General features: G+C 33.3%; 1 protein-coding gene across 1 annotated transcript in view; it reads left to right on the top strand.

The window, feature by feature from the left end:
• The first annotated feature begins 1,593 nt into the window (after positions 1–1,593).
• The window catches only part of LOC121296882 (T-box transcription factor TBX5-like), a 33,968-nt gene continuing 11,111 nt past the window's right edge, over positions 1,594–24,450 (top strand). The window contains exons 1-6 of the mRNA XM_041222774.1: positions 1,594–1,880; positions 4,910–5,076; positions 6,983–7,077; positions 8,919–9,038; positions 9,562–9,709; positions 16,704–16,856. Of these exons, the coding sequence (XP_041078708.1) occupies positions 4,933–5,076; positions 6,983–7,077; positions 8,919–9,038; positions 9,562–9,709; positions 16,704–16,856 (660 nt within the window). The 5' untranslated portion in view covers positions 1,594–1,880; positions 4,910–4,932. The remainder of the gene's footprint in view (positions 1,881–4,909; positions 5,077–6,982; positions 7,078–8,918; positions 9,039–9,561; positions 9,710–16,703; positions 16,857–24,450) is intronic.

Here is a 24,450-nt window from a genome sequence, read left to right as displayed (position 1 = left end):
TCGATCATCCCTCGACAAAGGTAAGCCCAATGAGGTTACTTAAAATAATATTATGCACATTCATAAAAAAAAAAAAAAAGCCTAATATGTCATTATGCCTTATTAAATGGAGTTGGGTTTCTAAAACATGATCACACAAAACAACCATTGATCGAACCAAACAAAAAAAGCTTGAAAGCTGCCATAGGAATGTTAGGCTGTCGTTTTTAAACACCATGTCTTTTCCTATACCATTATTACATTTCCAAATCGCATCGCTCCTGTGGGGAATTAAGCATGGGATCATGATTTGATCAAATTGAATTTCTTATGCAGTATACATATTGTAAATCCTTCCTTAGAATAATCACACATAAGAACGGTGTCAATTTCCAACACAGAATAATCGATACACATGTGGAAATATAGCATTGCATTTAGAAATTTGCCCATGTCGCATTAACCATATAGCCTAAAGAAAGGAAAATAAAGCAGAGTCTTATTTGGAAATAATAGGAATATTAATGCTAATCATTGAAAAAGCACACACACACACACACACATATATATATATATATATATATATATATATATATATATATATATATATATATATATATATATATATATATTATGTATATATATATATATATATATAATATATCTATATATATATATATATATATATATATGTGTGTGTGTGTGTGTGTGTGTGTGTGTGTGTGTGTGTGTGTGTGTGTGTGTGTGTGTGTGTGTGTGTGTGTGTGGTCTGAAGTACATGGAGGTTTATAAATATAGCTATATGGCTCTATCTGATATGTCTTTGTATGTATTCTGCTATATAAGGTTAGCTGAACTCTTTTGTGGCAATGCTGTCATGTGAAATGTTTAAACCCACTGATAGCTCACACAAATAAACTCGCAATTTTTTCGAACTTTTTGTTTAAGCCTTTATTGAAACGAATTGCCCTGCTGGGGTCCTGGGTGATCTTGTCTTATCAGAAATACATCCCAATCTGTTTCTCCTCAGCGGCTACAATGAGACAGGGCGGCTGTTTACCTCGCTTTGACCTATTCAACTTTACCCTCAAAATAATACATTTTACAGACGGCAGAGCGAGGGCGCTTCGAGATAAAACAAATCCACTGCTTTCCTGACGGCTTGATTATTTGAACATAGGGAAACCTCCAGATTTGTATACATAGTTAAAGCATTCCTGCAAGTGCCGTGGAAGAAAACATCTTTCTGAGAAAAAAATGGTCTGTGTTATTTTCCAAGTTGTCCTGCAGCATTTTTTGTCATTTTGTGTGTGTGGGGGGGGGGGGGGGGGGGGGGGGGGGGGGGAGGGGGGGGGGGGTCTTGGTTTGAAGAGAAGGCTTAGGACTGGATCATTGCTCGTTGGACATTGGCTCTCACCCCTTTAATGGCAACTAAACTTGCGCCCACGTCACTTCACGGCGCTCAGATTGTGTAGCTTGCGTTTTCTACCGATTAAAACTCCTTGTATGTATCTGTGTGTGCGTGTGTGTGTGTGTGAAAGAGAGAAAGAAAGCGAGAAAGAGTGCGAGAGAGAGAGAGAGAGAGAGAGAGAGAGAGAGAGAGAGAGAGAGAGAGAGAGAGAGAGAGAGAGAAATCGAGAAATCTGTGTTTTTTGGGGCAAAATAGTTATTTCCCAGTTACCACAATCACCGGACACTGGTACACGCAGAAGTAGGATCTCTCGTTCAGAACAAATAAGAGGGACCTTATCATTTTTTCAGAATCGCTGCGTCTGGCAACCTGGAAGTGTTCGTGGAGAAGCACAGTGTGGCACTGCTGGATGTTTTTTTTTTTTTTAAGGACAAATATTCATATTTCGCACAGGATTTATACCGTTATTTAACCTCGCTCTTTATTCAAGGTAAATCCATTTACAGCTCTTACGACATACAGCCTTCCTCGTAAACATGGTCAGTGAAAGCGGTTCATAGGGGTCATTGTTATTGCAATCCAACCGCAGGGAATAGCAGGGCCTACTAAATGATATTAGAGTTATCTTATTCTTTAATTAATTTAAGTACACATGCTCAAAAATAATTGTCATGATTCAAATACATTATTATTATTATTATTATTATTATTATTATTATTATTATTATTATTATTATTATTATTATTATTATTATTATTATTATTGGTGGTGGTAGTAGTAGTAGTCGTAGTAGTCTGTATATTTATCTGCAATACATAAATGCTTTATCTTTTGAAAACATTACTCATATATTTTTATGAATGAACATAAGAAACAGTAGGCTATGTGTTTATCATTGTGACTAACTCATGAACTCAAATTGTACTTTGTTCCATAAATCAAATTGATTTTTTTTAACTTAATGAGATCTCGCTTATTGATCACGAGTAACGTTGTATCATGGTTATGGTTGATTTCTTAGAACAGTTTACATGCTGAGCAAAATGCATAGATTCCTACATGCACACAACCCAGACTGCTCTACTTGATCAATGCAAAACTTTCACACACTGTTCATACACAGTGAGCTTTAATACACTTGAAGGCAGTGGACGAGGAAGATAATGAAATGCGTGCTTTTAGAGCAGAGGGGTTAGTATTGCAATGGTTTAAAATGTGATTTTATTAGGCCTCCTTAGAATATGTACAAATACATGGATTATTTATTAATTTAATTAATAAGCAGTCAGTATACAGATTTGCACTGTGATTGTGATTGTGATTATTCTTTAAGAAGTCGAAAAGAAAAATAAATTGATTTTTTAAAATGACTTTTATGGCAGTACATACTTACTGCAAATGTTAATCTAATATGGTATTATAACCTTGCCTGTGTTTCCATAGTTGTTATATGCTTTTTTGTATATACTTTTCAGTGTAACTATGAACTTCTTGTCATAACATTATGTACTACTGTTTTGGGCATTTTACATTTTAAAAACAAAATAAACAAGGCCTACCGTTTCAATTTAGACTGTGCTCTTTCTGGAATTCTGAAATTCTACCAGACCTAGGTCAACTTCATGAGTACAATACAGCTATTCCTAAAACGGTAGTTTTCTAAAATAACCCTTTTATAGCATACCCTGGTATTATGGCAAAAGCAGTGTCGTACCACAGTATAGGGGCAAAGCCAAAGTATGAAGTAGCCAAGCAAGCTCACAGCTGAATACAATTAGCATTGATAAATAATGATAAAACGCAGCCAATGCTTATAAGACTAGCGGGAAAACGGCAAATAAAATAAAATAAAAATCCGTATTTATCATGGTAAACGGCCTCTTTATTTTAATACCAGTGTGTGCCAGCTTTGTTTTTACTTCAGGTTTACAACTGAGCTCACTTACCATGTTTTATTTTACTAAACCAAATTCGGATATATGATTAAACTCTAGCTGTACATTATTAATATATCATGCATGGTATCACTACTGCTTGTTTTGTATAATAATACTGTAATGTCTTTTGTTGTAGTATTAACATTTTACGAGGTTATACTTGAAGTCCTGTATTTCAAACAGTCCGTGTAACCTGCTTTTATTATTATTATTATTATTATTATTATTATATTATTATTATTATTATTATTATTATTATGATGATGATGATGATGATGATGATGATGATGATGATGATGATGATGAAAAATACATGTAATACATGTAATGCTTGCAGGTTGTGTTAATAACTTTTTATGATGTATAAAGAGAGTACTGGGACAAACAATTGATATTCACTGAAAGACGCTGTGTTTTTTTAATGCTGGTTTACGCATTATATGCTGTATGTTAAGGCCTGTTTTTGCTTATATTGTAGCCTTAAGCAGTTGCAACAGATAATGCATACTTTCCACTAACATACTTAGGACCTTATTTGAAAAGATATTTTGCACTTTCGGTATAGGAAGACATTTAAACAGTCTGAGAATGTGGTCCAGAATGTGTTGTTATGTATACCAACATATTGCAAATAGTATAATTTCAATAAAAACATACATTAATACACAGATAAATAAATGTCAGAAATAATACAGCTACGTTTTGGGGAAGGGGGGGATGGGCCAGGGGAACAGCAAAGAGGTTATTATTTTGATATTCGAGTATAGAACACGTTTTTGAAACTAGAACACTGTATAATTAAAACGTCCAGAGTTAGTTACTTAGAACACATGTCTTTGGAATTAGACCACATGCGAGTATTAAATCATAGTGATTGGAGAGCCATTGCTATACTTTGTTCCCTCGCATTTTCATTGACTATTATTATATTTAATCAGTTTGAGATTCAGCATTATATTTCTTTTCTATACAACTTAAATATTGTTCGATGTTTATCCATATATGTATCAGTTTAAATAATGTATAAATATATGCGGTCTGATTAATACGGTATTGTATAGGAAGTTGTTGAAAGGATTAATTTTTAAGAAAGCATTATTTTTAATAAGAGTTTTAATGCTCATATTCAACAAATGTAAGGTCGGTAAATGAGTAAAAAATAAATAAACAAATAAAAGCATTACAGCAGAAATGGACCGTGTATTTATGTATTTGTTTTTATAGTGTATCTATGTATTTAATATTTAATTCATCAAGGGGAAAACAGTTACTTATGGCCTGCTGCTACAGAAGCAAATCACTTTCATTCCGGTGTCTTTTTAAATTTTTAATTGCATTCTATGTTGTATTCTTATCTTTATTAGGCCACCCCGAAACCCTCAATACTCGGTTCAAATGGAATGTATCTTTCTTTTCGATTAAGCAGAGACTGACATTAATATTGTCGCCTGAACGCATGTGTTGTTTCCACCACGTTTTATCTTACATGGCGCTTGTCCCCTGGAAAACGTTATTTTATTTTTGAAGTATCAGTGCTGTACTGTTGCGGTTAAATATTAAGGATTTGTATTGTTTCCACAGCGGACTCAGCTTCAAGGCTCGTCATGGCGGATACCGAGGAAGGCTTTGGGCTCCCAGGTACCCCGAGTGACTCAGATTCAAAGGAGCTGCAGGCTGAAAACAAACAAGAGACCCAGATAGGAAGCTCCGGCAAATCTACCTCTCCCCAGACAACATACACTCAACAGGTGAGCAGCGTGCGCCGCGTTATAACTGAGAGCAGCGTGTATTACAGTGGAGAGTCTTTGCGATGCACTAAAAACATTGTGGATGAGTGTCCTGGAATCTGATGAATCTGGTGCTGTACATTTGAGTTCAGTTAAACGATGTGTTCTTTCACTTTACTATCAGAAGTGTAATGTGTTATAATCCCCAATGTTATTCCTGTACTATCACATGCGATATATACATTCATACTCATTATAACATGCTGGCATCAATAACATGGAACAAAAAACAAACAAACAAACAAACAAAAAACTTGTATTATTCTGTCAGTTAAAAAAATAAATATAAAAGCATTTTTTGTCCTGTCCATTTTTTATTTATTTTTATTTTTTTTAAAGATATAATAAGATACCTTGGAGTTGGTTGCCTATTCATTTGTTATTTGAAAATCCGTATAGTGTGAATTAAGTTTCTTTTTTTCTTTTCTTTTTTGTTTTTTTACTTAATTTACATTATAGAAATTGTTCTGATCAGCTATCATTGCTGCTTGTAAAAACCTTGAAAACGACGCACTTATAAGAAACTTAAACGGAAAAAAGTCCGTTTGAAATACGAATGTTTTTTTTTTATTTTTTTTGTCAGGAGTCATGTATTATTTTCAGCGTGTGGAAAGTGATGCTCCATTAACAAATGTTTTGTAGCACACTGAAATAACGTGGCTTTATAGGTCCAAATTACGTTCTGCCGTAGTAAAGACAAACCTGGTCTAAAGAATGATACAGGGGTCTACAGTTTGCGCAAATATGGTATCAAAAACATAAAAGTGTTTTTCTTTTTTTCTTTTGGTTTGAGGGACCGACTGAAGTAACTGGGGTAGTTAATAAAGCCTTTACCATAACATACATTATACTTGTATATATAATATATTGTTTGTTTTATAGCAATATCATTAATAATAGACTCAGTTTGATTGTCCGGGTACTGTTAATGCCAGTTCATAGCAAAAAACTAGGTTATTTATTTATTTATTTATTTATTTATTTATTTATTTATTTATTATTATTATTATTATTATTATTATTATTATTATTATTATTATTATTATTATTATTAGTAGTAGTAGTAGTAGTAGTAGTAGTAGTAGTAGTAGTAGTAGTAGTATTTTCATTAAATACAGTTTAATCTAAAAGATAATTTTTCTAATTAACAAAAATTATAAAGACATATTGTGGTCCTGATTTATAATTGGTTTACATGCTTTGTACATATTGGATTGATGCACGAACATATTATACTTAAACAAAAGTGCTATCAATAAATAGTCTTGCATTGGAGTACTGTTAGTTGGAATTCAATAGAACTGCATGCTAACGATTCATTTTGAATGAGTGAAAGAACCTGGTACTCGGCTGATTGCTATTCTTGCTTAAACTGCCAGTTAGTGCGTTACTATACTATAAGAGATGGGACGTGCGCTTAAAATAAAACTCCAATCTAGAAATAGTATGTAGAGAAGAAATGCATGTATGTATGGATGCATGTATGATATGTATGTATGTATGTATGTATGGATGCATGTATGATATGCTACATACATACAGTATACTGGAATATTCGTAGGTATGTATGTATGATATGTATGTATGTATGTATGTATGTATGTATGTATGTATGTATGCATGTATGTAAAGTGTACAGGATTTTACAGATACACGACTACAGTTGTTGTGTACCATTATTACACGTTTCTTTAATGCTAGATAAACAAATACAAAATATTTACATACATAAAATCAATCAATTGATAAATGTGATGGTAGCCTACCATTGTACATTGCAAAGATGGGCTGAAAATTCATACTTTTGGGTTTTAAGGTTGTCGTGCATATTTATTAACATAATAACAACAGTAATACTCTGTTACAGGGAATGGAGGGAATCAAAGTTTACTTACACGAACGAGAGCTGTGGGTAAAATTCGATGACGTTGGGACAGAGATGATTATAACCAAGGCGGGAAGGTAGGTCATGCTCAACAGGCACACGCTGAATTGTACAGGAATTGCATAGGAAGATCAACTGCATAGGATGTGTCTATGGCGTATGTTAATGGCGAATTAATCTAGTGATTGAAATCATGTTGGAAGGTTATATTTTTAGCTTGATTTGAGGTATCAAACCTTAAAGAAAATTATTATTATTATGAATAATAATAATAATAATAATAATAATAATAATAATAATAATAATAATAATAATAATAATAATAATAATAATAGGTCTAGACTTTATTTGAAGTTGTGTGCGGGAATTTAAATTCTCTCCAATAATATTAGATTCAATTCTATTAAAACAAAATCAAAATAAAAACGTAAAGTTCGAAAGTTTTATTTTATGATATTTTTTTTTTTGTCTTTCTATTGATGTATACCGGCTCTAAAGATATTTAAATAAAAAAAAAACTAAAATAAAGTCTAAACAAAAATGGAATTATTTATTTGTTAAAAAAAAGGGGGGGGGGGGGGGGGGGGGGGGGGGGGGGGGGGGGGGGGGGGGCATGATTTCGGGGTGCGTTACCTCCAGGAATGAATGAACACTTGTTTTACAAGTCTTGCAACTGTCACATTTGCAACTATGGTAATGTGGAAACAGTCACGTGGAAATTTGATTTCCTGTTGCGTTTTAATTTTGATTTGATGATTAATTGTTTTGCGTAACTATTTAATCTATCCCCTTCAAAACTACACAACGTTTTATATTTTCTTGATATAAAAGAAAATATAAATATAATTCCTCAGAGCATCACGCACAGTGTTTTTTTTCCACCTGGTCAGCGTTAATTTGGGGGACCCAACCCTCTTTTCCAGACTCTGGAGCTCTAAAGTTTGCAAAGTGGAGCCCCTGTCTTTTTGAAGTTAGTCTGATATTAAGTCTTGGCAAACGTCTTTTAAATGAAAAGGGGTCTGTCCGTCTCAGATGCCAGATTGTATTGTGGTCAAAGACACATTAGTCAATGTAACAAAAATGTAAAAAAGAAAAAAAAGTCACTTGCCGAATGTAATTCTATAATAATAGAAAACACATTTGACCTATACTACATCTGAACAGAACCCTTGAAAACTTTCAAACAAACCCTTCTCTTGCAGAGCGTTGGGGAGGAGAACTTCCCAATAATACAGTGCATTGGAAACACTTGTATTTTTAATCTTTGAATATAATATTTAAAATAGAACTTAAAAGCCATGTAGTCTACCAGGCACGAAAACAACACACTGGTTATATGTAAGTTGTGCACAGACAATAGTGTTCAGCTTTTGTTTTCTATTCAATCATCTTTAATTGTAATAAATATCGGCTATTATAACACTATTGACTATACAAGCTTTCAGACAAAACGTTGCTTTAAATAACTTTGTGTACCTGCTCCAATAATATGTTGAGTTGGTGTATTATTTAGACTTGCTATCTGGGGGCCTCGGAAATAACATATGTTTACAGAAATGACTTTCCCACAGTTATAAATTCAAGAAATGGCGATAATAAGAATTATATGTTATGGTTTTCTTAGCCTCCGAATACTCTAGTATTTTCTGCATATTATTATTATTATTATTATTATTATTATTATTATATTATTATTATATTATTATTATTATTATTATAGGGGATATTTTTTTATAAAATCTGCGATGTTGGTTGTTTCCCTTAATTTATGAAATACACTAAAGAGACCAGAGAAATTCATTATCAAAAGCTCTCTATCAAACTATATTTTCTAAAAGCGGTGTCATTTATTATTCTGCAGTATTTTGTTATACATCTCTATTTGCAGCTGTCTTGCATTGTGTTTTTTTTTTTTTAGGCGCATGTTTCCAAGTTACAAAGTAAAGGTAACTGGCCTCAATCCAAAAACCAAATACATTCTCCTGATGGATGTAGTTCCAGCAGACGACCACCGCTACAAATTCGCTGATAACAAGTGGTATGAACATCACTATATATAGCACAATATGAATTAATGGAATACCATGTAAATAGAGCAGAGAGATTGTGTGAGCTGTATGTATATGTGTTGAACAGCGTTACTGTTAAGTCTTCAAATGGAATTGCATGTATTGTAAATAAACACTGTACAATGATAGAATTTTGGGAGGTATATACATATCATAATTTGTATTGCCCAGTTTGTAATTGAGATTTACACAGTCTGCACACATACCATTAAACCATATTTAAGCTTGCTGTGAATTCAAATGAACACCGTCAATGTTGCAAAGTTATAGCATGAACTCAAAGTGTTTGTTTAAGCTTTGCTATAGAAAATGCCTTATTTAAAAAAAAAACAAACAAAAAAAAAACTACAATACAGAAAAAAACAGTTATTTTTCAATAATACTTAAAACGTAAATAACGTTTTTGTTTCAGTAAGTTTTTGTTATTGTGTTATTTGGAGTTAAAGTTAACCTTTCATTAAATGAATTCCGCTCATCTCTTGTGTGACTCAGGTCTGTGACGGGCAAGGCAGAGCCAGCAATGCCCGGCAGGTTGTATGTGCACCCCGACTCACCGGCTACGGGGGCGCATTGGATGAGGCAACTCGTCTCTTTCCAAAAACTGAAGCTCACCAACAACCACCTCGATCCGTTTGGACACGTAAGTATATTATGTTATTAATATATATTATTATTATTATTATTATTATTATTATTATTATTATTATTATTATTATTATTATTATATAATAATAATAATAATAATAATAATAATAATAATAATAATAATAATAATAATAATAATAATGAAAAGTAAAATATTAATATAGACCGGGAATGGTGCCTTTATAAATTAATTCAATTATTTTTATTTTACTATTGTTTACAGTTTTTAAGATAATTTAACGCTTTCATGACTAAGCAACATGTCTTTCACTGACTTATTGGCCTGTTTAAGTACTAATACATTTGATTACTTCATTAAGCTACATTTTTGGGGAAGTATTATTTTCTACGTTACAAGAGAGGTCTGCTGTAGTGTTATTGTGTGGAGTTAACGTTCCTAGATCTGCATTGAAGAGTTAGAACGAGAAACAAATACCATATTTTTCAATTGACAAAAAGCCTTTGGAATGTATTGTTGGTGATGAGAAGAGGAACGTTCTCTGTTAGTGGTCTATACCGATATCTCTAACCACAGCACAGTGCTTTCCAAAGAATAACTATCCTTTAAAACTGACGAATCTCGTGTTATGCTGTTTGTATCTACAGAACACGAAATATCACAGCGTCAACAAAATCCACGTGTTTATTTATTTATTTATTTATTTAACAAAGCGAAGAATGAATACGAGGCTTACATAAATAAAATAAAATAAACTGAAGGCGTCTGAAGGGCCGTTGACTTGTGTACCAACAAGACAAATCAGTGCGATTTAACCACAGAACGTTTGGAAATATGTATTGGGGATTCTGAGAAGGGGGTGTGGCTTTTTTCACTTTCACATTTTCACCTTCATGTTCTCGCTTTCACAACAGACTAACACAATAACGTAGGTATATAGTATAACTATAGCATCTAAGAAGTAAAGGGTTTCTGAGAATCGGGCTCTTCTAGCCATAGAACAGTTCCATAGGTGGTGAGATCTCAACCAGTACATCTTTTAAGAGTTGGGTTATGACGATCTGCTGTGTAGATCCAATTGACAATATAAACATATCCATATACAGTAAATTCATTTCTAAAATATATTAGTAATGGATTTGTTTGCAACCCCTGGATTAGGATCTAAGCAAGAATGAGCGCCATTTTGTTATTTTCACATGCGTCGCAAAGTTTATTGATATTTGATACAAACAATATCGCATCTGGCTGAAACATTGGTTGTAAAAAAAAAAAAAAAAAAAACGAAGGCCCTTGTTAGCAATTATGATAATTAAAACAAACAAACCAAAAATAAAAGCTTATCGCTAGTCATTTTATAAAAAAAAAAAAAAAAAAAAAAAAAAATTGCCCGGATTTTAACAAGCTAACACATTTGCGATGTTATTAATAGCACCGGTAATGTCAGTGCATATATTAACAATCGACCTTTGCGATGTGTTTCTGTTTTCTTTGGGTAATCATCTAGTATTTTGCTATGTCAAAAAAAAAATACAAACAAACAAACAAAAAAATACAGGTTAGCAGGCAGTGAAGAATACCGCCAGCAGGGTAAGACGTGTGGGTCGTGAGGACCTGCATCGCTATGCTAAGCGTATATACTGTGTGAACATATGAGTACTGGGATATAGTTGCCATTCCAAGAGAAGAACGGGATTTCACGTGAAGGTGTACATGCCATTACATGGATAAAGTGGGATTTCATGTAAATGTTGTTAATATATAGTGATCTGATTAATGTGTACAGTACATGTTAGACATGGAGGCAAAAATTGATGCAAGCAGTAGGCCTACAGTGCATTTCAATCTGGCAAAAATATATACGCCTGAATTTATGTTGACACCTATTTAATTGTTATTATTATTATTATTATTATTATTATTATTATTATTATTATTATTATTATTATTAATATGCTTTTTATCAATACATATTCATAAAATATGTTATTACAATTTCTGTTTTAAATTAAGTTTTGCTGATTAAAAACATTATTATATGCATGCAGCTGCCCCAGTTTAATCTATATCAAAGATTGCTTAACCTCTGTAATTCTTAAACTCATCGTGTGCTATTGATTCCTCTATCTGCGTTGAGGAGTCAGCTATATTCAGTTCAGTCCTGCAGCATTTTTTGTTGTGTGTGTGTGTGTGTGGTGTGTGTGTGTGTGTGTGTGTGTGTGAGAGAGAGAGAGAGAGAGAGAGAGAGAGAGAGAGAGAGAGAGAGAGAGAGAGAGAGAGAGAGAGAGAGAGAGAGAGAGAGAGAGAGATGTTGAACTGCAGCTTTAACTTTGAGCGTGGTCCAAATGAGGGAACACTGTGCATCTTTATAGCGTATAGTGGAAACCCAAGTGCTGCATTGACCACCTCTTGCCTTGCTCTTCTTATGACACACCGGAAACCAGCCTTATAAAAAGCTGGCAGTGTGTAGTTTAATCTAAGCCATGCCAACTGTTAGTATGTTTTATTTTTTTTCAAGCCAGGTGTATTTTTATGTTGCATCTCTTTATTTCTTCATCCTTATTTAAAATGACTTGAACTGTCAGTGATTCTGCAAATCTTTGAATTGTTTATGTATTAAGTCCTTTCAAGTGGACTTGCACACACATTCTGCATTTAATCACAAATGTATTTGGTCTATTTAGAAAGCAACCTACTACTACAATGTATATTCATTTCTCTATTAATAAAAAATGGCACCTTGCGCCTATGGTTCAAAACAACAAATCAGCAAAGTTGAACCATAAATAATGTATTGTATCATTCATGAACTATGCATGACTTAATATATAGGAATACAAAGATTTAGTAGAAGAATATATATTCTTCTTCAAAATCTTCGTTTGTGTAATACTTGTCTGATATGAATCATTCTAATAGCTTGTAGTTTACCCCACAATAGCAGTAACATGGTCAGAGAAAATAGTGTCTTAAAGAAATTGTATGTTCTACTTGGATGTTGTAATCCATTACTCTCGTGCATGTAGTGAGGTTACAAGACTGTCTAGTGTTGGTTTATACAAGTCCCAGATGTATTGGGTCTGTGTGGGGAAGGAAGGTGGGCTGAGATAATTAGGCAACCAAGCACTGGTAATGTGGTGTATATAAAGAGCAATCCTCAGTCCAAAAATAATAAATAATACATTGCAGACCTTGAACAGTGTTCAGCCTATTGCACCCTTGTGTGCATTCATTCATATATATATATATATATATATAATATATATATATATAGTATATATATATATATATATATATATATATATATATTTAACTACACCCACCTTTGGAAAAAATTAAGAGACCACTGCAAAATTATCAGTTTCTCTGGTTTTACTATTTATAGGTATGTGTTTGGGTAAAATGAACATTTTTGTTTTATTCTATAAACTACTGGCAACATTTCTCCCAAATTCCAAATAAAAATATTGTCATTTAGAGCATTTATTTGCAGAAAATGACAACTGGTCAAAATAACAAAAAAGATGCCGGTTGCATTTGACGAGACGTTCTTGGCATGCTCTCCACCAGTCTTTCACATTGATGTTGGGTGACTTTATGCCACTCTTAGCACAAAAATTCAAGCAGCTCAGCTTTGTTTGATGGCTTGAGACCATCTATCTTCCTCTTGATCACATTCCAGAGGTATTCAATGGGGTTCAGGTGTGAAGATTGGGCTGGCCATGACAGGGTCTTGATCTGGTGGTCCTCCATCCACACCTTGATTGACCTGGCTGTGTGGCATGGAGCATTGTCCTGCTGGAAAAAACAATCCTCAGAGTTGGGGAACATTGTCAGAGCAGAAGGAAGCAAGTTTTCTTCCAGGACAACCTTGTACTTGGCTTGATTCATGCCAATGCTGCCCGATTCCAGCCTTGCTGAAGCACCCCCAGATCATCACGATCCTCCACCACAATTCACAGTGGGTGCGAGACATTGTGGCTTGTAGGCCTCTATAGGTCTCCGTCTAACCATTAGACAACCAGGTGTTGGGCAAAGCTGAAAATTGGACTCATCTGGGGGTGCTTCAGCAAGGCTGGAATCGGGCAGATTTGTTAGTGAAGGGCGCATGAATCAAGCCAAGTACAAGGTTGTCCTGGAAGAAAACTTGCTTCCTTCTGCTCTGACAATGTTTCCCAACTCTGAGGATTGGTTTTTCCAGCAGGACAATGCTCCATGCCACACAGCCAGGTCAACACAGGTGTGGATGGAGGACCACCAGATCAAGACCCTGTCATGGCCAGCCCAATCTCCAGACCTGAACCCCATTGAAAACCTCTGGAATGTGATCAAGAGGAAGATAGATGGTCTCAAGCCATCAAACAAAGCCGAGCTGCTTGAATTTTTGTGCTAAGAGTGGCATAAAGTCACCCAACATCAATGTGAAAGACTGGTGGAGAGCATGCCAAGACACATGAAAGCTGTGCTTGAAAATCAGGGTTATTCCACCAAATATTGATTTCTGAACTCTTCCTAAGTTAAAACATTAGTATTGTGTTGTTTAAAAATGAATCTGAACTTCTTTTCTTTGCATTATTCGAGGTCTGACAACACTGCATCTTTTTTGTTATTTTGACCAGTTGTCATTTTCTGTAAATAAATGCTCTAAATGACACTATTTTTATTTGGAATTTGGGAGAAATGTTGTCAGTAGTTTATAGAATAAAACAAAAATCTTCATTTTATCCAAACACATACCTATAAATAGTAAAACCAGAGAAAGAACTGATCCCAATGGACAGGAACGGAAACATAATCCCATTACTCTGTAAATTAGAGTGGTTTTATAGTTGCTGTTTAAACAATACAATAATCAGAAAAGTCTTGACCCCTGTTCTTGGTTAATGGCAGCATTTGAAGGCACTGCACAAAAAACAGTTCTGTAGTAGACCTTACACTAATTAATTATTGCCAATCAATAGGTTTGGGGAAACCAGATATCACAGGGGCGGAAGGGGGAGAGGAAGTGCAATTATGTGCCAGAATAGGTCTTGTTAAAAAAGCCAGTTTTTAATTGCATTGATCTTCCATGAAACAAGGTCGATAACTTCTATGTAGTATATCAGATGAACAGAGTGACAACAGTAAACAAGGCGCCTTTAACATCAGAACTTATAAAATAATTGGGGACCCTATTGAAATAGACAGATTACACAAACGGGACGTAAATGAAGTAATTCGAGTTCTACAGGAATTTGAACATCAGGGTGTCTCATCTTTTAAATAACATCTTAAAGATACGCATAGAAATCAACACAGTAACACAATTCTGGAGGGCATACATATGTATGTATGTATGTATGTATGTATGTATGTATGTATGTATGTATATGTACATTTTAATTAACAATTAACGCGTACTTGCAAGTTTCTAAAAGATTTATAACTTTTGTATATATTATTATTGTATTATTATATTTATTATTATTATTATTATTATTATTATTATTATTATTATTATTATTATTATTATTTAATATTGTATAACATTGGTTGGTATAGCACGGCTAGTTAGTGTGTATTTTTGATATCCATTAATTATTTAGTTCCACCTGGGCAAATGCCTTAATCTGCAATTATGTCTTCTGCGATAATTAAAAGACTAGTTAGTGGTCGAAGAGTTTCCTTTAGCTGGATGAACAGTAGCTTTGAAAAATGTCTTTGTAATGAAATAAAGTGCCTTGAAAGGGAGGGCCAATATCCTCCTACTGTGAGGAGGCGACTAATGAAACGAGGCTTTAAAACATATTGATGCCCAGCCAACAACAAGGAACTTCTCAGAACAAACTGCGCTGCTAGTCTCTCAATTAGAGTCGCTGTAATGAAATTAATAATCATTAGCTCGTTCACCGCTGATGTCTACCTCTGCCAGCGATGTCAAACCAATATAGCTTAGACTTGGGATGAGAGGGCCTCGCAAAAAAGATGACTTGTAAGGAATGTGGACGGCGGAGGTCTGCCGGGACGACAGCGTCTTTATGTCGCCAAGTTCTCCAGCAACCATATGACGACATACAAACGAGAGAGAGAGAGAGAGAGAGAGAGAGAGAGAGAGAGGGAGAGGGAGAGGGAGCTTTTGCTCCAACGTAAAGTTAATCATGTTTGTAATTGGCAAATAAACTACTATTAGACTTATATTTTAATAGAAATAAAAACATTTCCAGTAATTCAAGGGACATTGTTGTCGATATGTATTATCTCCTGAGAAACAAAGTTAAAGATGAATGTAGAATTAGACCCAACTCCTAATGATTGTCAACTCCCAATCTATCATATGAATGAAGGCTGATTCATTACTAATTATTACATAGAAACAGGTTAATCTATAAATGGATGCCCTTCGCTCGTATACCTCTGTGAGTATTAGAGTATTAGGATTACACACACACACACACACACACACACACACACACACACACACACACACACACACACACACACAAATCACGACATTTTGTGTTATTTTTTTAAAAAAAATGTTTCTATTGGCAACATGAATAATACTGTAAACATGTAATTTAAAAAGAAAGAAAGAAAGAAAGAAAGAAAGAAAGAAAGAAAGAAAGAAAGAAAGAAAGAAAGAAAGAACATGCACGATTCATATTTTTAACGCATTCTTTAAAACCGTCCAAAGGGTTTGTGAATAGCGGCCCAAAAAAAGAAAGCAACCTACAGTTGTCAAGTTTTGCCTTCTTAGTAACGTTATCTACACATACGACATCAAAGTGTTTCGAACTAACTGTGAATAATTCAGTATTTTAGCGATACCAGTGCAGAGGAGCCTGGACCTGAAGCAAATTATATCACTCAAAATATCAGTAGAATATAAATTATGCATGAATCACATCTTAAAAGAGAGGGGAAATAACAAACATAAAGTATTACAAATGGATGCATTGATGGACCGATTCTATTTTGTTATTGATTAGGATACACTGCCATATTCGTTGTTTACTGCACTAACTCGATTATATATTTTACTTTTTTTTAGATTATACTAAACTCCATGCACAAATACCAACCAAGACTGCACATTGTGAAAGCAGACGAAAATAATGGTTTTGGCTCCAAAAACACGACCTTTTGCACTCAGGTCTTTCCTGAAACGGCCTTTATCGCTGTCACATCCTACCAAAACCACAAGGTAAGAAAATGCTTTGAAACGTGTTTTAAACAGAACACGGAGAAATCGAGACGTGGCAGATCATGTATTTAAACATATTTATTGAGATTAAATAGCTATTAAATATACCTAGAAACACAATAAAACTAAAATGGATTGCACATTGTAGCTCACTCTACAATAAAGACCGCAGATGAATATACATGGCAATGGATTTACTGTTAATTGTGATTTTTCCATTCATATGGATTTGTTGTATTTTTCATTCAATATAATACTTTACATAGCAAAGTTAAATTTATCTGTATCTAGAAACAGGTGTTTAAGTCCTACGAAGTATGGTTCTTATATATTAGCCAGTATTATCGGTTCTAAAAATAATAATAATAATAATAATAATAATAATAATAATAATAAAATAATAATAATAATAATAATAATAATATACGCACCGTTCTATTTTTATGGGTTCCAATTATTAATCATCAAATTATGGTTCCCCTAATATGTTTCTATTTAAGGTTGAACAGTACACGCCTCTGTTGGGCTTTGTATAGGAATGGTTCTGTATAAAACCTGAATACAGCAGTGGTGGTATCTAGAATTGACAGTACGGATTTAGAACATACTTTACTCGCTCAGAAAAATAAAAGTAAAAATGCACAAATAAACATAACCGATTAAGTAATACATATGCTTAACATCTGTAAAAGATGCATTTTTCATTCTTAAACACTTGGTATACCCTATAAGTAATAGAACTACATATGCTAAGTAAATAGGGCACTGAGTATTAGTTAATGGGAGTTTTCGAAATCTGGTAGTCATGTTATTTTCATTGACCATATAGTTGATTTTAGGTACTGGGACCACATTTTAGTTAACAGTCAGTTTTCTATATTTATGTTTCGGACAACAGATACAGCTGTGAATTACAATTTAGTAAGCCGTAATTCACATATGCCCGTTACTAAATCACAACCCGGAGTATATTGCACTATAAAAAAGTCATCATTCATATCTGGAGCTCTTGACTGTCCCGGGGCAGGTTTAATCCAGAGCTGTTTTGTGGTTTAGCACCTCGAATTAATAAAGGCAGCATCGCATGTAAACAGATCTACTTCAAGGCATTTTACATTAGTACAATACGTGTTTATTTAAATAGCAATTACACGCACTGTAGAATTAGAGGCGCGTTTAAAAAATCTAGGATGTAAAACAGCTGTTAACTTAGAGGCACCATGTTTTTTTTTTCTTTCTCTCTTTTTCTTTATTTGAATGTAGTGCTGTATCTAGGAATGGCAATTTACACGTTGAAACCAACAACATCCTAAGTTTATATATATATATATATTATAATATATATATATATATATATATATATATATATATATATATATATATATATATATATATATAGAGAGAGAGAGAGAGAGAGAGAGAGAGAGAGAGAGAGAGAGAGAGAGAGAGAGAGGAGAGAGAGAGAGAGAGAGAGAAGTGAGTGTGTGTGTGTGTGTGTATATATATATATATATATATATATATATATATATATATATATATATATATATATATATATATATATATATATATATATATATATGGATGGAGAGATATATATGATTGCATGTAATAATCCTAAACTGGCTGTCTTCAAACACGTGCAGGATTTGACATTTCAGTCTATGTTAAGTATACTAAAGAAACCAGATTTCAGACAGATCAATAGAAATTCAACTCTTAGGACCCTAATTTAAAAAAAAAATAGCCAAATGCAAGTCAGTTTAATCCTTTTTCTTTGAAATCACTGAAAGGTTGATTAACTTGCTTTCCATTTGGGAGGAACAAGTCTCTTGAATAGGATAATATTGACTTGCTTTGGTTTGGTAAACGATGTGTCAAAAATGGATCATTGCAATTGTACATCGGCACGAAATTCTCAATGATTTCTTTGAAAAATTGAAAAATGAAATATGATTTTATTTCATGTCAGATAATTTCTCTCCCCAACAACCAAACGCTTTGTTTACCCCTCTGGAAAGAACACGTTTCACTCCGAGTGTTTATTACTATGTTTTAACGTTGTTGGCATTGAGCAGCATAAGTAAAATACAGCTTAAAAATAAAATGCCAAAAATAAACACCTGTATCCAAATTTAATTGATTTACAAGAATATCTTATAAAGTATTGTATTTTTTCAAGGGTCAACAAGCAATTTCGCTCCTTTTACTTGGAAAGGATCTCGACTGCATTGCAGTAATATATATATATATATATCATTATCTATTATATATATAATATATATATATATATATATATATATATATATATATATATATATATCTACAAGAATTTCGTATATAGCTTGAGGGTGTTTTCTTGTGTATTTGGTCTTTTAACCTCTTCGAAAATTGACATTACAAATGGTGTATATAACAATCAATAAACTCGGTGGTGACATAATTGTAAATTAGTAATTGTTTCTGAAAATATTTCGTTTTAGTGAGCAAGATTTTTTAACTGGTCATTTGAATTAATACACTACTTTTGTTACCTTTTAGGTTTAAGGGAAAATAACGCAACAGATTGTATAGTTTGTTAAATCATTATATATTTATTAACAACTGAAGAAAAATATATTTAATCTATAAACACAAGGTGTAGGCAATATGTTTTAATTACGTTTTAAATGTTTATTTTAATTTAATAATTGACAATTGATTTCAAAATATACAATATAAATAAACGTGTTTAATACGAGTTCAGAATATTCTAATTATTATCAGAATGTTCTTGTCCACTAGACAAACGCACTGCGATCCTCAAAGCTTGACTAATCGGTCAAGTACATGGTTACAGAGGCTTCTTGTGTACAACACAGTTTTTACAACAGTTTCTCTTTACAGCAACATATTTCAAGAAGTGCAATAGCTATGTATTAACTCATTTAGTTAAAACACAGGTATCCCATACTTGCATATACAAATCAATTCAACCCGATAACGTAGAGATCGTATATAAATATGAATACTTCTACTTCTAAATTACCTAAAAATGAGCCAAAACACTTTTTGTTTAAAGAAATATATGGGACTCAAATAGCATCGAAATAATAAAACTTTAGTTTCTTTGGAACTTCAACCTTGCAACAAAGCACAGTTGATTTGAAAGATGTGTTTTGTTCTACAAGTATGACGATCAGTCTGTTGAAAAGTGGAATGAACACTATCAATCATTTAATGCGTGTTTGTTTTTTAGTTTCTTCAAAGCACCGACACGATGTGAAAAGTAAGGGGAGAAAGTTGAGCATTTGACCTATAGTGACGGTCAAACAAATAATATTTAGCACGGAAGTTGTCCCACCATTAATGGAATCAGCAGTTCATCTCAGGAGAAAGGAAACGCATCTGTTGTCTTTTTGTGCCATGAATATCGAACCTTGCGGAATTGTGCTAATTTTAAAGTCATTTTTTTAATAATTTTTTCTGCATAACTTTTTTTTGTTAATATGATCGTCATCTTTAAACACTATAATTTAAAATTGTTTTTATATGTCATGATGATCATAAACAACATACTGAAGATTGAAATTGTTTAAATATGGTTCAAAGACAGTATAGGTACAAATCTTCCTGGTAGTTCCATTGAAGTTAAAACAACTTCTGTAGTAAATATATCATTTTGGTTGTCACTTGTTGACAACATGTTTATCTCGTTTCTTGAAAATTAGACAGCTGACCGAGATCATCTGCAATATGACATTTGTCCCAACGTAATTGTCTATCACTACTGATTACTATGTAATCCAGATTCACTGCTGTTGCAAAAAGAAAATCTGTTTATTCTTGATTCAAATTGTTCCCTCTGTGTGTGTGTGTGTGTGTGTGTGTGTGTGTGTGTGTGTGTGTGTGTGTGTGTGTGTGTGTGTGTGTGTGTTTTGTGTGTCTTATAATGATGATTGTTCAAAGCTAGGGAACGGTAATAAAGGGGCGAGGTGAAACATATATGAACGGTGTAGCTGACAATCAAAACGGTGTATCCCGTTTTAAAGCAGGAAATGTAAACGTAAGCTACCAAAGCGAAAAAATAATCATATCCTCTCCTCTGTGGAAGGTTTTTAGAATCTGTGGATTTCGTGGCAATTATTCTCATTAGTTTTATAGCTTTGGGCTGGAAATCGCCACTATTTATTTGTAGTTTCCTGGGATATCCACAATGGTGCTGTTTTTCCCAAATTGAGCTCAAGAACAAGGGTGCTATCGCTTTGAAACGCTGTTACATGCCAGGTCAGGTTCCCAAGGAACAACAAAGGTCGTTTATGTCATTGTGCATTTCAAGTCAGCTATTATCATACATATAAATCTGCCCCAAAATAAAGCGCAATGTCGGAAATAATAGTTGTACGGGATACTTTTGTTTTTTTGTCTAAATTACATCTGGGGCGCTGATTTCCACAGCATAAATGCCATTATTAGACCAGGTAGCATTAATAAATATTGATCTGGGCAGACCAAATCCTATGGGGTACGACAACGAAGATAGCAGTATATATTTTACAGCAGCATACATTTCTAAAGATGCTATCATTTACTATTTCAATGATCGGGTCTTATATTTCTTATGAGAAAAATTGCAATTTGAAAGATGCGTAATTAATGAATTAATCAACCAATCACTCATTTTATTTAATTAATTAATCCGAATTCTATATCCCCATTACAGCAAGCTCTTTGCTGTGTGTGTGTGTGTGTGTGTGTGTGTGTGTGTGTGTGTGTGTGTGTGTGTGTGTGTGTGTGTGTGTGTGTGTGTATATTAAAGTATGTATCTTATATGCATGCATGCATCGATGGAAGAATACACCTCGTCACCTCGTGAATAATTATGTAATACATCAAACTAATCGTGTTAAAATAGGTCTACACATATAATAAGAAAATGTTAGGACAATTGAATGTATTCAATAGTCTAGGGTCATTTTAAGATGATAGGCTTTTCATTTTAGTGAGGAGGTTCCATTCCCCTCATGTTTCACGCATGCTCTTCCTCTATTGGTTAAGCACCAGTGGAACTTGTAATCTTTCCAGCCTTCACAGCCGATGTGTGTTCAACACGTGTCTCCCACTCATTAACTGCAGGCTACAACCAGAACACACCTCCAAACATGTCCAACATGCAAGTGTAAAACAGAGATAAGCGAACTTTGGTGCACGTATATATATATATATATATATAATATATATATATATATAATAGATAATATCTATTATATATATATATATATATATAGATATAATATATATGCATATCTCAGTAGCGTATTTCTTTCTCACAGTGAAAATTGTATCTTCAATTTGTATATACTCTGTTAGAATTTGAATTTGCAGCTTAGAAAGTTTACAGCCTTTGTTATTAGCTTATTAGCTCAGCCAGATCAGCTTAGGATGTCGTATATGTTTTATTTGTGAGTTTCCTTAAAATTACATATTAGGAACAGCTTGGCTTGTTTAGTTTCATTGCTTGTATATCATACTACTACTACTACTACTACTACTACTACTACTACTACTACTACTACTACTAATAATAATAATAATAATAATAATAATAATAATAATAATAATAATAATAAAGTAGGCTAAACCATAGTCCACGCTTTTAAAACAAACCAGCTAACACGTGCCATGGAAAAATGCCATTTAAAAGGAATCACTTTTAAAATATCCATATCTGCAAAAGCGTGGTTCTAGTAAATTTTGAACAATTACAAATAAAGGCTGTTTTATTTGAAACTTAATTTTCTCCATTAAACCCCTTTTATCGATTTTCAATTGCAAGAAGGGCTGATGGGACAATAAAGCAAAATAATGAGACAATATAGCATACAATCCAATAGTAATATGATTACATGTACTGTTCTGCAGCCAGTTGAAATCCCAATGACTAGAAGTAGTAACTTAAGATTTAGTAGTAAGTTTAGATTTTCTGTGTTTTTGATAATTTGCTTGAAGACAAAACTCCTGTGTTATGTCTTTGTGTCACATGATCATTATTTTATTTTGGTGAATACATGGTATGGACTTGAGTTTGAATACCTTTCTCTGTTGGATGTATTAAAAACATAGCATGAGTCATCACCTACTCATATGTATTTATGCATGCATTGACTGGTTTCGCCAACCCTAACCTTGCATTAAAATAATATCCAACAAATCTTCACTGTTTTTAATAAAGAGAACAAAGTCTATTTCTCATTTTAATATATGAATACAAGCGAGTCAAGTTGCGAATGCACTTCCCACACGTGTCTTTATTACACCTGGTACAAATTTCCAATTGAACTGGATTTGCTCAAATAGCGATTTAAACAGTAAGCTAACCTTACAGCTTTTGAACATGTTTTAGTACTTTAGACTGTAATATTTATTTTGATATCAAAGCCTATCTTCAAATATTTAAAACAAACATTACAATGTTTATTTTTTATCTATTGCATGAGATTTTTGTTCAGTTCTTAAGGGTGTAGGCTACTTTACATTTCTGAGGGTATGGCTCTTCTCAAAGCTTTTTGGTTTGTAATGTACAAACATTTTTAAAAGCAAAAATAGATCTGGTAATGTAATCAACACATTTTCAGAGTGTTACAGCACGTTAAACAAAACTGTGAGCGTTCACACAATAACTTTTTTTTTCACATTTCACAAAATAGAGGCTACTAAATAACTAATAAATTACTAGACCAAAATGTTTTGAGAGCAGTCCATCATCTTTGCATAGAATGCGCTAACTAATTCTAATGATCTTGTGTAACATGCAACATGAAAAAAAAAATGAGTTAAAATAAATGTACTTATATGCCTACCACGCAGGTTACATTTTAAACACAAAAGATTAAAGTACAGTACAGCCATAAAACACTTAGCCTATAGATATGACTACATCTCATACAAAGCCATGCAGCCAGCCACATTCCCTCATATAAGTGACATCACAGACAGTGTAATGTTTTTTTTTTTTTTTTTTTTTTTTTTTTTTTTTCTGGGTCACATGTTGTGATTTCAGCTTGACAAATAGATTTTGAACTTCAGTGCCTTAAGTTACTAGGTACCAGGAAGACACAGCAACCATCTATGAACGTTGACTTTATAGTATCTCCCTATCTCAATCTGGAGATCTTACGTTGAATGGAATTTTAAGTCTACAGTAGGATAACCAATAAAAACAGACCTACAGCAAGAACGCTGCTATGCATGGTTTTGACCAACGCTTATGACATAGAAATGCGTCAATTATTCAACTGTATAATGTTGGCTAATTCGATTGCTTCCACAGTTACTCGACTATTTACAGTGGGCCTACGGCATGTACTGTGTTAAGGTGTAGAGTATTTGCAGACTTGTGTCATAAATCAGTATTTCATATTTATATGTCTTCTTATGAAAACAATTCAAAGTGTGGATTTATTTAACAAGAAATTTTAAATTAAAACATGAAACGAAAATGCTTACGACGTATTGCCAACATTGAAATGTCCAAAACTATAACCTGTGCAGACAGGAGAAAACAACAGACCCAGTTTATAAAGCTGGCTGTCTCTTTGTGCAATTAAATACACAT

Source organism: Polyodon spathula, chromosome 22 (assembly GCF_017654505.1).
Source record: "Polyodon spathula isolate WHYD16114869_AA chromosome 22, ASM1765450v1, whole genome shotgun sequence".
Lineage (NCBI taxonomy): Eukaryota > Metazoa > Chordata > Actinopteri > Acipenseriformes > Polyodontidae > Polyodon > Polyodon spathula.
The sequence above is the reverse complement of the archived record's forward strand: the minus strand, read 5'-3'. Positions and strand labels throughout refer to the sequence as shown.